Raw genomic sequence first — 14,227 nt, forward strand, 5'->3', positions numbered from 1 at the left:
TCATGTGTCTAGGGCACATCTGGCAAGTTTTCTTCTGTATTTATTTTAGCTGCCCATTTTTCTGCAGTTGTCACCTCACAAGTTAAAATCCAGATTGTAGAAATACAGCATGGGAAGGAATTCACAGCAAAGAGCTCAGAGGTACAGGATATATTCAGGACATGTAGGATGTCAGTCAACTGCTGCCAGTGACTTAGTTTGAAAATAAAAAACCAATGTTTTCTTTGCACTGAGTTTATGTCAACCAAAGTTTCTTGTGGTTTGAGCTTTTAAAATTCTGAGCATGGAAATATGTAAATTTTTGTAATGCTAAATCACTGGGAATTGTGCAATTAAATTTGGGAATATATGAGGTCTGCAGCTAGTGTTGAAAACATTGAGAACTGCTGTCCAAAATCAATTCTTGCTTAAGCCCAGCTTGTGTTTTATTATGTCTCATCTTATTTTGGGCTGCTTTCATAACCCAGATATGAGTCCACAGCCATACAATGTGAATGTGAAAAGCTGATTCCTACAGACAGGTTTTTTTTATTATTATTATTTAAAGCCTTTAAATAATCATCTGTGGTATTTTACCTGGCTGAGGTTTTAAATTCCAAGTGCAGCCTTTTATTGCAGCTCACAAGCACAAAGGTCTGTGGCAAGGAAAGGCTTATTCAGCACTGCTCTCATTCATGACCTGGGTTATTGTGCAGCCAGGATGTTCTGCAGGAGGCTGGGCAGCCTCCCTTGAGGGAGGAAAATCAGAGTTTAAGTGGGATCTGTGCTTCCAGTGACTCTGGTCTCCCTGACACTCTTGAGTGGGTGCACCTGGAGGAAAAGAGAAAAAAATGTGTTCCCTTTCTTTCTTCCTTCTTTTCCCTGCACTGGGGTGAGATGTTACCTGTGGCATCAGGGTGATGGGAGTTTGCCCCATCAAACTCTTTTAGCACTAGAGAAAGGCTGAAAAAATGAGGTTTTAGTTGCCATCCTGCCTTTTTCTAACAATACTGGTGCATATTTTAAGTGCTGGGTCATTACACTGGCACTGTCCTCTTTCACTTCCTCTGTGGGGGATCCAAGGCAGTAACTAATTCCAGCAAAATGGCAGCTGGAATAATTTTTATTTCTGTATCTCATCAGTGAAGCAAGACCTGGATTTATCTGTCAGGGAGAGTGCATACAGAGATTTCTGTTTCCTTCAGATAACTTGTGAGACATTGTTTGGGGTTTTATCAAATCAGATCAGTGGAAAAGACGAGAAAGGGGATGACTAATAAATTAGTACCATGTAATTGTTACCAGTGAGACTGCTCATGATAATTGTGCAAGTCTAATGAAGATGCATCTGCTGAACTTGCCTGACCTCCTGCATAAGTGAATTTGAGCATCTCACATGTAATCATTGCAGGAGGAGAGAGTGGAAGTTGTGAGAACACGTGAACTTGGCTGGCCTGATTTCCAGGTGTGCTGAATGCCATTGCCTGTGCTGAAGGCAGGATAAGAAGTGACACACAGGTGCTCATTGCCTTGGAAAATCAGCCCACTAGGGGAAGTTTCCAAGCTCTGCACTTGCTGCATTTAGTTCTTCAGCAGTCAGCATCATACCAAGGGTCAGGCTCAAAGCCGTGCTCCAAAGACCATCTGTAAGTGAAATTCACTCCAGATCTGTCTTCCTTCAAACAAAAAGAAGTCCTAAGGATTGAACTGCCTGCACAGAAATAAGTTGTTCCTGATAAAACAAACCCCTTGGACTGCTGTGTGCTCCTGTCTCTGATGTGTTCCTTGCCCTTGCCAGATCAAAGCTTTTGACCTCCCATTTCATGTTCTTTGTTGGCAACTGCTGAAGTCTGACTGCCACTTCAAAAATAAAAAAATTTGTAGTGGATATCCTAAAAATACCTTCATTGCTGTGATAATCTGATGAAAGCTGCCTGTAAACAACAGACAGAAATTGCTTCATACAGGCACGTCCATAAAAATAAACTTTTTGGGGCTCTGAATATCCAGGATCTTTCCTTTAGCCCAGCAAGCTCAGTGTGAAGGGGAGTTTTGGTTCCTCCTGGACTGTGGGATGAGGTTGTGACCCTCTGGCATGTCCAGCTGCAGGAGTGAGAGGAGATGGGTGGCCTGAGTCCCAGCAAGGAGTGGCATCTCACTGTCCCCACCCAGCAAAGCATTTAAACTCAGGCTTGAATTTCATCTTGCAAATGGAGATAAATTGAATGTGTCCTCACGGTCAAATTTGAGCATTTCTTAGGTGCACTCTGGAATTGGAGGAAAAAAAAAAAAAAAAGAAGAACAGTCTTTTCTCAAGAGCCTCTTGAAATAACCAAAGGATAACTTGAAAGGGCAAATTCTCACACTAGCACTGAGGAGAAGTACCAGGCTGAATTACTTTGCTTTGTGCTCAAGGAGCAGCAGCGCCTGTGATCTTTTAAATCTCCTGTGATCTTTTTACTTGCAAACATTATGAAGAGGAGGAGTATTGTTACATTTAATTCATTATGATTATTTTAATTCATGTATCTTTTTGAACCTCGTGGCTTTAGAAAAAAATAAAATGAGATTGCAATTTTACACAGGCTTTTAAGACTTGCTCCTGCTTCTTTCTGTGATGAAGAGCACTTGTAGTAGTCTGAGTTTTAGAAGCAAAATAAATGTGTTTTGGAATCAAGTTTTCGGTTATTTTTTAGAAGTTGTGTTAGGGAGGAAGAGCTCAGGTTGCTAACCCAGATATTTCATACATTTTTCTCAAGATTAGGTCCAGGATGAGACAGGTAATTCCAAGCTGCAGTGGAGGTTTTCACTGTACAGTATGTGTAAAGACCTTTATTCCCAACCTACAGGTAACAAGTATAAGCATTTTGTGATTTAATAGCCCTGCTCTTGAGAAGTACTTGTACTTCTGAAGCCATTGTGTGTGGCTTCTCCCAATTATGAGAATGACATTAACTTGAAGATAGAAGTGTCTCTTGGTAAACACTAGAAGGTAGAGTACAACAGCAATTTAGATGTTTCTTAAACAATGCTACCTGGGAAGCACTGTGAGATTAGATCTTACAAAGGGAGTATGAAAAGGTCAAGTTGATGTGGGGAGCTTTGCAAGGAAACAACCTCATCAGAACTTTCCTTGTTGGGATAAGATGTTCAAACGAGGAGGAAAAGTACATCCAGAGCTGTGCTTTGGGGGTGATGTCATCTTCTGTCCATTGGCAGCTCTTGCAATATTCAAAGCCTGACAGTGACAGGAAGAGTATCACAGGTGCTGGAAACCTGTGGGAGCCATAAAAGATTCCACCCAAGGCAGACAGATTTCTAATGTAGCTGCTTTGGGATGTGATTCTTGCAGAGAAAGGCAGAGGAAGATCACTTGGAACCCTGAGAGAGTGCACTGGCCAGGAGGTGCCTCTAATCATCCCTGTGCTGCCACAGGAAAGGTGTGAGCACAGCTCAGCCTGTCCTTGCCAGCTGAAGCTCCCATCCCTTGGAGATCCCGTGGGCATTTTGTGTCAGCTCAGTAACACAGTGAGCCCCATGCCCACTGCAGCACAGAAATCCACTGAAGTGCTCTGGTGGCTGCCTGGATTCCAGCTTACATTGGTGACAGCTTAGCCAACAGGTGTGGATGAGTTCAGGTGATTTCTGAATTTCAGTTAAATTCAGCTGGGAAGTCAACTCCTGCTGTCCCAGCCTGGTCAGCAGGCACCCAAAAATCCCTGTTCTGGTGCTGGGGGCATTAACTGCAGCCTGTGTCCATGGGGCCCTCAACAACCTTGGGGGGTTTTCTGATCAAAGAAAACATGTATTTGGGTGGGGTGTTTTTTTAATAAGAGCCTTCTGTAGTAACCACATGGGTTATGCTCAGGGCTGGTGCATCTCTTTTCTCTGGAGTCCAGACTTAACTCATCATTTAATTACAGTAACCCACAAAGGGCCCTGCTGCACCTTTTGGAAAAAAAGCATCTGCTGCCTGACTCTAAAGCCAGTGTGTCATGTTCTCCCTATTTAAAAATTCCCTGATTTTACCTGTTACTCTTTTTCAGCTTTTTTCTTGCTTTGCAGCCCTGCAAAACATTTTGACTTCCTCGGTCACGCTGATCACATTTTCCTGGTTCAGTCAGGTACAATTTTGCAAAGCCAGCCAGATACCTAACAACCTTAAATTTGCATGCATGCCTCATTTTTCAGCTCTCAAGGAGCAGGGCATGTAGAGCTGTGACACTGACTCCTCGGGAACGAGGGGTTTTGGCACTGCTGATGCATTTGTGTGTGTTACGTGGCTCATTCTCCTCCTCTGAGGGCAGTAACTTGCTTAGCTTTTAGTCAAACTTTTTCTTCCCTGTCAGCTGATGTGTTCTAGAAGCTCATGCACTTGCCAAATCTGACAATTTTTCTTACTAATTGACTCTAATGCGAACTGCTCTATGCAGCCCCACTGCTAGCTGATAAAAAACAAAAAGTAATGAATTTTTGCTTAACTAGCTGATTTAATTAAAATGTTTTATACTCTACTTGTGTGGTTTCTATAAATGGAGAGGTAATTTTGTTTAATGAGTTCCTAACCAAACATAACATTCCTGACTGTACAGATTTGATAAAGGTCACAAATGCAGCAATTCCACTGTTTGCTTTTGGAAGTCGTGATGATCAAACAGCTTGCTTGGGTACTGGAAATATCCTGTCAGGATTGGTTCTTTCTATTCCTGTTTGCACCAGAAATTATTAGGATGGTTTTAGGAGCAGAGGGGTTTCTTCTCTCTATCTGAACACTGTTCATTATCTTTAAAGTGGAAGTGTACTGCCAAAATTCCATGTCATTGTCAATTAGTGGCTGTTCTGCAAACACATTAATTTAATGCCCCTGCTGAAGAGCTGGGCATGTTGGAACATCTTGCTGCTAAAACAATAGTTTTCAGAGCTCTTTGACACAAGTCATTCAATGGCAATTTAAGCCATGATGGTAATGGGATGTGACATGAAGCTATCTTTGATTAAATTTACCACAGCTTACAACTATTAGTAAATAAAGCTAATACAGACATTCATCACAGAGTTCTAGAGGGTGGATAAGGAGAAAAAGAGATCATGGATTCCTTACCTGTGCAGTTCTAAATAATAGCTTCACATAGCACAACTATAATAAATTAAAGTCTAAAATTAAAAGTCTGATCTTCTTAAGACTAATTTTTTTTTCCTGTCTCAAACTTCAGCAAATTCAGCAATGACCTAAATAAAAAAGGAATCAATTACCGTAAAATAAATAAATTTGCTGTTTGTTCTGCAACCCTTTCATTCTACTGTATGAGAACACAAAATAGAATATCTTCCTATACTGAAAGATCAAAAACTGGAGAAATGGTGCATTTTGGGAAAAAAGGGTTCATTCTTCCTCCACTGCCATCCCTGATGTCAGCAAAATGTTGTTTCCTTAGAACAGAATTCATGCAAATGTTTATTTTGCAGAGCTCTCATGTTCCCTTTGTTAAAGAACTAAGCTCTATTTTCATTGTCTTATTTTCTGTTTGGTAAATATCATTTTCTCCTGTCCTTTCTGCAGCTACCATGGAAACAAGCAAAAATGCTTCAGATTAAATATTTTTAAATAGATTATTTTTTTCCCACATAGAAACCTGTAGCAGTTTTCAAAATGTATATTGATATAGGAGATGAAGGGAAATATGTTTGAGCAATGGACTAAAGGTGGCTTTGTATCCCCTTGTATTGATAAAAATATATTAAAAACACGTTGCCTCAGTTAAACCCTACAAGTGGCACTAGGAACAAAGCAACCCAAGTATTATTTCTTTCCTGAAAAATGTCTAGTGTGAAGTATTAAAGATCCTACGAAAATAATAAGACTGGCATATAAATAAAACAGGCTAAATCATAAACAATTTTGATACCTGGGAAATAAAGGCCTTATTTCCTTTCCTTCAATTGCAAAAGTACTTTTTATTGCCAGTGCAAGTATGATATATTTTAGTGCTGAATCTGGAGCATTTCATTTTTGGGGTTGAGCCCTATGAAATTATTAATCTCCAACAACCCACCCTAAGACTCACTTGTTATTTATATGCAGGGAATGGTGGCTTGTTTACCCAAACATTAGAGTGATCCAAAATGTTCAGCTAAGCAGGAGCACAAAATATGATATTATATTATGTAAATGGGTTTGTGACACGCTCTGCTGGATAATAACTTGCAGATGTCTCCGTAGCCAGAGGCTGAGGGATATCAAAGGCAGGTTGGCTGGGAGGGGAGACAAGCCAGCTGGCCAGGCTGGCTTCTGGGGGTGGTGGGAGGTGGGAGCTGGTGTTCCTTCCCTCTCACTGCTGCTGTTTGTGGGCTGGTGGAAAGGCAGCTTTGTCACCAGCAGGATTGTGCTGGAGGGATCCCACGTGCCTTGTGTCATTTTTCCGCCTCTTTCACGAGTAGAGGTTGGGTTTAGTCTGAGTGTCCCAGAAAGTGAAAGGTGATGAGCCTCAGACCAGCACTGACAGGAGATTATGGGCTCACTGAATGGCTTTTCCAGCTCATCCTTTATTCCCAGTGCCAGGTGCAGACAAGGAGCTCCCTGAGCTCTCAGCATTGTGCTGTAGGTGGAGTTGGTTGGGGCACCCTGCAGCCTCAGCAGGTTGGAGTGAGGTGTCCTGAACTGCTGGGTTTGAAGTCTGACAGTCCCTTGGGATTTAGCTCCAAGTCCTCTTCAAATGCAGCAGGTTGTGTTCATCATCCTTGAAGGCAATTCTGGAATGAAAAGGAACTGGAAGTGACTCCTGGGAGAGGCCATTGAAGCTGCTGATATGGACTCCAAGATATACAGCTTCTGGGAAGCAGCCTGGGAGAAGAATGTTCTTTTCACAGTCCTTATACTCTGTGAAAAACTAGGATTGTGGTTGAGGCTGCACCTCTTCCAACCTCACATTGCTTTCTGAAAGCTTGATCTGCCATCTCAGTGGAAGGTTTCTGATTGAGTTCTATATGTTAATAATTGATTTCAAGTGATAGAAAAAAAAAAAAAACCAAACCAAAAAAGTGGCAAGGGGAATTGCAGGGCAGATTCTGCCACTCTGAGCTGCTGTTGATCCTCAGCTCTTCAGCTGCCTTACCAAACACAGGGAGGTTGGTCTCCAAGAGGCTCTTCCTCTGCCCTGCAGCTGCAATTTCCCAGCACTGGCATTGTCCATGTGTGCCACAGTTATGGGCTGGAATCCCACTGGAGCAGACATGGGATAGCTCAGAGCCAAGTGTCAATCCCAGGCTGGCAGAATTTGGGCTTTAAGTGATGAAGCCAGCACAGGACAGCTCAGCTTCATCAGCGAGCTCTGGGAGGTTCTGCCCCAGTATTTACTATTTCTGCCCCTTAGTATGTACTAAGGCATCAGATCCTACTGAATCCAAACTCCCCTAGCAGGTTTACATCCCAGCATGGGCTCTCCTCCTGTTGTTTTTCTTCATCCCACACTTTGTAATTACTTTTTCCCCTTGATCATGAAGGTTTTCATCTGTTTGGGCTCAGCTGTATTTCTCTAGCTTATCAGTGGCCTAAAGTGATAGACAGGCATAATTACTAAATTATCTGACTATTTTATATCCTCCTGTAATTATCTCTGTATTACCAAAGACTGTGCTCACATGTTCCATGTTTGGAGTTTGATCCTGTTGTGACAAGTTGTAAATGTCACTGTGTAATTTTTGGAATGGAGGGTGGATTTCACTTTCCCCTGGGCACGTGTTTCAGGGATTGCCTTCTCTGGTGCTGCACATCAGCCTCATGCTGTGTATAAGAGAATCTCAAAAGCAGTGGGAGGGTAACCACCCCAGAACAGCAGCACTAGAGGTGCTTGACTTGATTTTGTGAAGGACTGTGGACAGTTTGTGTTCTGGTGGCACCACAAAAGGCAGAGGAGTATTTTATCTTTTGAAAATGTGTCTGAGATTCCCTGTAGCATGTGGCCAGTGAGGCCATGAGAGAAGAAGCAGTTGTCATCTCAGCTAGAAGTGTTATTCAGGAAAAGCAGAATTGGAAACTGTATTTTAGAATTAACTGAATTTGGTGTCACATTCTGCTTTTGAGTTGAACTTTAGATTCTTGCAAACTCAAAAACACTGGAGAGTTTTCTGGGGCTTTCAGTTTGATGATGCTGTTATTCCAGATATGTTCTGGGATGTTTCAGTCAGAGATCTGAATAGTTCTGGCATTTATACTCACCAGACTTTGTTACTGCATTTGCCTCACAGCTTTTAAACAGCAGAAAACATGTACAACATATTTAAACAACACCAGAGAAATTAGGGTCATGAGAATGCATTGTCAACAAATGAAGATAAAAAATAGCTCTTGTATAAAAGAAGAAAAAAAAAATGTTGTTGCAAGATGCTTTTGAAATTCTACATATCAAATTCAGAGTCATGTTGATGATTTATTCTAATATGGGAAAACATCATCAGGAGTGACAAGCAAGCTAGTCACTGTCTAGTCACCTGCCAGCAAGTATTTCATACAGACTAAAGAGGCTGGTATTGCCTTGCTGAGCTGACACTAATTATTTCAGTATACACAGAGCTTTGGGACCCGTGTTAATTCTCAAGTCTCTCTTTAGTTCAGACTCATTCCACTGCGTAAACTCAGCAGAGCACAAATTATTTGACCATCCTTTCATAATCTGTCCCCATGCTCACTTGCCAATTATATAAACTGATCCAAATACCTGCTCTCAAAGGATTCCCATTTGGGAATCACAAGCCAATTAAAAAAAATAGGGGATATCCACTATTCTGTGGCTCTTGTCTCATAGTCCTATTTCATGTTGTCATGCATTTCTGGGTGTCTTCTTTAGATAACATTCTTTTGATCAGTGTTCAGAAAAGATACCTTTCTGGCAATAAAATAATTTTTAAATGAGACCTCTTTTGGATATAGAACTGCATCCCATGGGAAGGAGGAGGTCAGCAGTGCTTACCACTATCCTGACTATCCCAAGAGTGTCTCCCACTGCCACACCATGATTCTGTTTCTTTATTACACTTCACTAAGCATTCCAAGAGCAACATCTAAATATTGAACATGGTGCTGTGATTGGAGGTGTGTAAACATCACTTAGGTGAACACAACCCACATCATGAGTATGAGACAGGACTGAGGAACGTGGCTCTGTGTGTGACTGAAAAGACCATATTTATCTGTTCTGTGAAAATTCAGTCTGGAACAGGCTTGTTTTTAAGGTTTGCAGTAAAAATAGCTGCATTTTGGCACAAATGCTTCCAATCCTTGTAGCCAGAGGATGTCTGCCCTCCAGAGGTAACAGAGATCAGAGCCATGACCAAGCTGTGAGATGTGACCTTGCTGCTTCAGTGCTCAGCTTCAGTATCTCCAGCCTTTCTGGAGAAGGTCCACACAGCTCTGGAGCCACATCTCAGAATAATTTTCATATACTGTTGAGTTTTCATGTACTGTATAGTCTTGAGGTGACTGCCTGTTTCTTTACCTCCCAGTCAGGAATTGAAATGTGCTAATAGATGGATTTACATCAAACTAGAAGGCCTGGAGCAATGATTCCCACTGAAATCAGTGCCTACAGATAACTGCTTGGAGGGTGTTATATTTGGAGAAAGACAAAAAGTGAACATGGCTCAAAATGGCAGGAGCCTCAGAAAATGCTTTGATAGCTTTTCCTGCATTATTCTTGTGTATTGGGGCATTGGGTTTGGGGTGAGTGAGGTTTTGGGGTTTTTTTTGAGAAAAATAGCTGAAAAATGTAACATTCAGAGAACAGTATTCCCACTGGATCTTACCTCAAATGAAAAGAATGTGATTTGCAGTCTTTGTGATTTATGAAAGTTTAAACATTTTCTGGTGGGAGTGTGGGTCACCATATGGTAACAAAAGCCTTGCTAGTTATCCTTTCTGCAGACTTTCAGAAGTAATTGCTGGAATCCTAGAAGACCACAGAGTATTGAAGTGTTGGGACTGCATAACCTCTGAAGAGCCTTCCCAAATCTACATTTCATTGATTCATCATTCTATAAGGCATAAATTTTCTAATAGTGAGCCAGTCTCTCTAAGTCAAAACCATGGTCGCACCATTTCCATTTTTATTTGCAGCACTGTGACATTTCCAACACAAAACTATTCCATGCAGAGAATCCATATACTTTAAAAAAAAAATCACAAAGAAGGACTCAAAGTCATGCCAAATAATGAAAATTTACTGTGCCTGAGATGTATTATACTTCCCAGGCAGTGTGGGGTGTGTATTTTGGGATTTGTGTTCAAAACCCAGATCTCATATAAAGATCATTTGTTATGAGGCAGTAAGAATCTGAACTAATGCACCTTTGCAGCCGTGGGGCTGACTCTCCCTCTGGCTGGGGTTGGGTTCATATGGCAGAATACCTTTGCACAGCCACAGACTGCAGGTTTTTGTAGCCCTGCTTATGCTTAACACCAGACTATAAAGGACTGAAGGACTGTAAAGGAGTCCTCTGCCTTTTTTTTTGTTTTGGTAGTTTGTACTTATGGGAAGTTTGCAGCAACTTTTTTACTCCAGTGCTCTGCTGCATCTCCTTGCAGGTGTAATGGAGATGATAAATTCTGGGATGTGTCTTGACTTGGGAGTGAGAGCTCCATGTACTTGTGAATGGTTTAGTTGATGAGGTGGTGTTAGGTCATAGGTCTTTTCCAGCCTGGCTGATTCTTTATTCCTTGTTTCTGTGAAAACAAAGCAGCAGCAGAGCTGCCAGTAAACACGTTCTTTGTTCCACGCGGCCGCCAACGCCACTGTTGGGACAGGTCCTGAGGAGCGAGGAGAAACTAACTGTCAGTGCTTTCTTGTTCCCAACACAGCCCAAAGGAAGGAAGGCAGTGCCTGGAGAGCTGGTGCAGCAGCAGAGTGACACCCTGCTGCCCTGGAGGCAGCACCAGAGCCACAGCGGGCTGCGGCGGCAGAAGCGGGACTGGGTCATCCCGCCCATCAACGTGCCCGAGAACTCCCGCGGGCCCTTCCCGCAGCAGCTGGTCCGGGTGAGTCAGACAATGCTGCAATGTCTGCAGGGGTGGTGGTCCTGTAGTGGCTCTGCTGGAGCAGAAGGTGTGGGAAGCCTGGCTCAGAGCACTCTCTGCTCTCCCTCCCTCCTGCAGGAATATATTCAGCAATATATTCCATTGCAGTTTTCCATGCTGCTCCAAAGCTCCTCGCCCGTTTCCCTCCCTGTCTGACAGCAGCCTAATCACCTCCTTCCAGCCAGTCCCTGCCAGACACTGGCACTGCTGCCAGGATGGCACTTTGCCCACACTCCCATCCAAAAAGCGGCTGCAGGTGTGAAAGCTGAGCTGGATGGCACCCAGCAACGAGAGTTCTGCATCCTTCCATCCCATCCCATCCCATCCCATCCCATCCCATCCCATCCCATCCCATCCCATCCCATCCCATCCCATCCCATCCCATCCCATCATCCCATCCAGATGTGCAGTGCCCAGGGGACCTTGGCTGCCTGCCCCCCCTGCAGATGGATCCCTCAGCCTCCCCCGTGTTGCTGCTTTCTTTCTTCACAGGGATAATCTCTGAGATCAAGTTTACCCATGTGGTTTTCTGTGATGATTATGGGATGACAGGAAAAGAAAAGGGAGGGGAAAGGAGTGTTTTTCAGAGGCATTTGGTTGATTTATTGTTGCTGTTGATAAGTGTTAGTGAAATACAAATAATGTTGCTGTTCCTCTTGTTGGTGCTGGTTTCAGTTTTTTGGAGCAGTCGGATGATTAGCTGTAAAAAATAAAAATAAAAAAAAAGTAGAACTCCTTGGCAGACATTTGCAGCTCTTCTTTTGGAAGAAAATGACAACAACTATAAAATTTCAGAAGTTATTTTGAGTAGCAGTTGTGTATCATTGGCATCCCTTCTCAGGAATTTCATTTAGTCCTTTTGAAGCAGTGCCTGGATTCACATGAGTTGCATCATTACCTATTTCTGTGTCTGGGAGGAGGGGGCATGTTCTCAGTTCAGCCAGGGATTGGAGAAGCTTGGTGTCATTTCTCTGTGCAGTTAGGGAGTACAATAAGGACTGAACAGCACCAGGTGGCAAATATTCTTACACCTGTCCTGGAAAACCAGGGAGGGAAGCCAGGGAGTCTTTGTGTGGTCAGCAGTGCAGGGTATGGAGTGACCCATTAATGGGTTGTCCTACTAAGTTGGAGAAATGTCAGAAGAGGAGAATAACCTGATGTTTCAAAAATGCCTTTCTAAATTAATAATTTAGATTAAATATTGAATTCCTGTGAAAAATAAAGGGTAGTACTTGCAAAATGAACTTGTGCTCTCTTCCATTCCCTACTGATTTCTTTTGAGTTTTGACTAGACAGCAAGAGGACAACTTGGCACCAGCTTACCATGGCAAATTTGTTGATTTATAAGGACTGAAATCTCTGTGGCACTTTTTACCCTACAGTCTGGAGATGAAACAGAAGGACTTGACTATGCAAAATTCTAATATTAATGGAAATGACGAATAATAAATTTTATATAGGTACAGAAGAATTTATATTCGTCACGTAGACTACCAGTAACCTTGGAAAGATAACCTGGCTTATGGAAATACAGAACTCCCAGATTTTCAGCAGTATATTCCATTGCAGTTTTCAAATACAGATGCTACAGGAAACACTGAAAATGAAGTAAAAATGGGGTGGGAAATAAAAAAAACTAAACTGGCTGACAGAGGGCTGTTTTCCTCTTCACCTGACATACAGAAAGCATCATAATGACAGGGGAGATCATACAAAGAGTGCAGCTTGATTAAGCATGAGACCCCTGATGTTTCAGGCTTGGGTTGATTTCTGCTCCTCTGCAGCATCTGGCCCTTTTGCCAACTCCTGAATGTGAAGCTTGGGTGATTCCTATCAGGAGTTACAGCTCCCTCCGTTAGACTTTGCTCTTTAATTATCCAGAACAGGACAAATCAACATCTTCAAAGACCAGCACTATCTGATTATTTCCATCCACATAATCTCCAGATTGCCCTGGAGCATTTTGCTGTCTCCTAGATCTAGGTAAGAGTTTTGATCTGATTTCCCACGCTTTTGCTCACTGGGCACTGAATATTTTTGTGTCCATCTGCTCACAAACTGGAACCAGAAGTGCACATGTGAAGTTGCAGCTCGTTTGTACAGAAGCAGATCTGTCACACTTTTCTTTGCTATTTTATATAAAACATCCCAACCTACTGCTGGTTCTTGGACACTGAACTTTTTTTGGTGCAGAAAGACCTGGCTGGGTTTGCATTTTGTAGCTATAACTAATGGAAACCAGTCCCTCCATGGTGCTAGCTTTGGTTCTGGCTTCCTCCAAGGAGAGGAAGGGATGGCAGGAAAAATCTCATCACTAAAAAAACCAAAAGGCTCAAAAAACCAGAAGTACATTTTCATAGAACCACTTGCTGTTTGCGTTTTTATAGGTCAGACTAATTTGAAATGCATAGGCAAATCTTCCAGGTTCCCTCCTACTCCTGCTTCCTATTGTGAAGGTAAAAATTCCATTTTATGGAAGTTGATTAGTTACTTGTCAGTATTTTTAGCAAGGCTGTGCCTGAATGAAGTTTAAATCATAGCAAAGGTGAATGCAGCTTGATGGGAGCCACATACCTCAGAAGGCAGCCCTATCTGGTTCAGCTGGGATCAACTATAATTCTCTGCTCATTAAACCATTTCATTCTGATAAAATACGTTAAATGAAAAAGTTTTTAGAGAAAAAAAGGAAAAAAGGAACATTATCCCTGCCAAAAAAAACCCTTCTGTTAATTACAGGGCTTTTTCTTTCGGAGGAACATCCGTGTCTGTTCATATACATTAACCACACTAACTAGGAAATGTGTTTCAGAAAAATAATAGCTGAAAAAAATAATAATAGGAATTTCTAATTAGTTATGGCTGCTGAAAAGATTTACTTACTCTTGGAAGAGTTTAAATGAACATCTGACATTTATAAGCTGAAAATAATTTGTTAGTATAAAAAATGCTTTGTAAATTTTGCTTTTGTCTTTGAGCTGAGAAAACAGTTATCAAAATTTATTGATATATGCTTATTTATTTTGGAAACATTTATGAAAATCTTGGGTTTAATTTCCTTCTGCTTCACTTCCACCTTTGTACTAGGAATAATATTGTACATGCTGTGAAATATTTCACTGTAGTGAGGCTAATTTCATTACTAATTGTCAGGTACTCTCATTATTATAACTGAAGTCCATAAAA

At 41.9% G+C, this 14,227-nt stretch overlaps 1 protein-coding gene across 1 annotated transcript in view; it reads left to right on the plus strand.

Moving 5' to 3' along the window:
• CDH4 (cadherin 4) overlaps nucleotides 1–14,227 on the plus strand; it is a 414,536-nt gene that overhangs the window by 245,986 nt on the left and 154,323 nt on the right. Inside the window, 1 exon segment of the mRNA XM_056507230.1 lies at nucleotides 10,829–11,005. Within this exon segment, the coding sequence (XP_056363205.1) occupies nucleotides 10,829–11,005 (177 nt within the window).

The sequence above is a fragment of the Oenanthe melanoleuca genome, chromosome 20, assembly GCF_029582105.1.
Source record: "Oenanthe melanoleuca isolate GR-GAL-2019-014 chromosome 20, OMel1.0, whole genome shotgun sequence".
Classification (NCBI taxonomy): Eukaryota; Metazoa; Chordata; class Aves; order Passeriformes; family Muscicapidae; genus Oenanthe; species Oenanthe melanoleuca.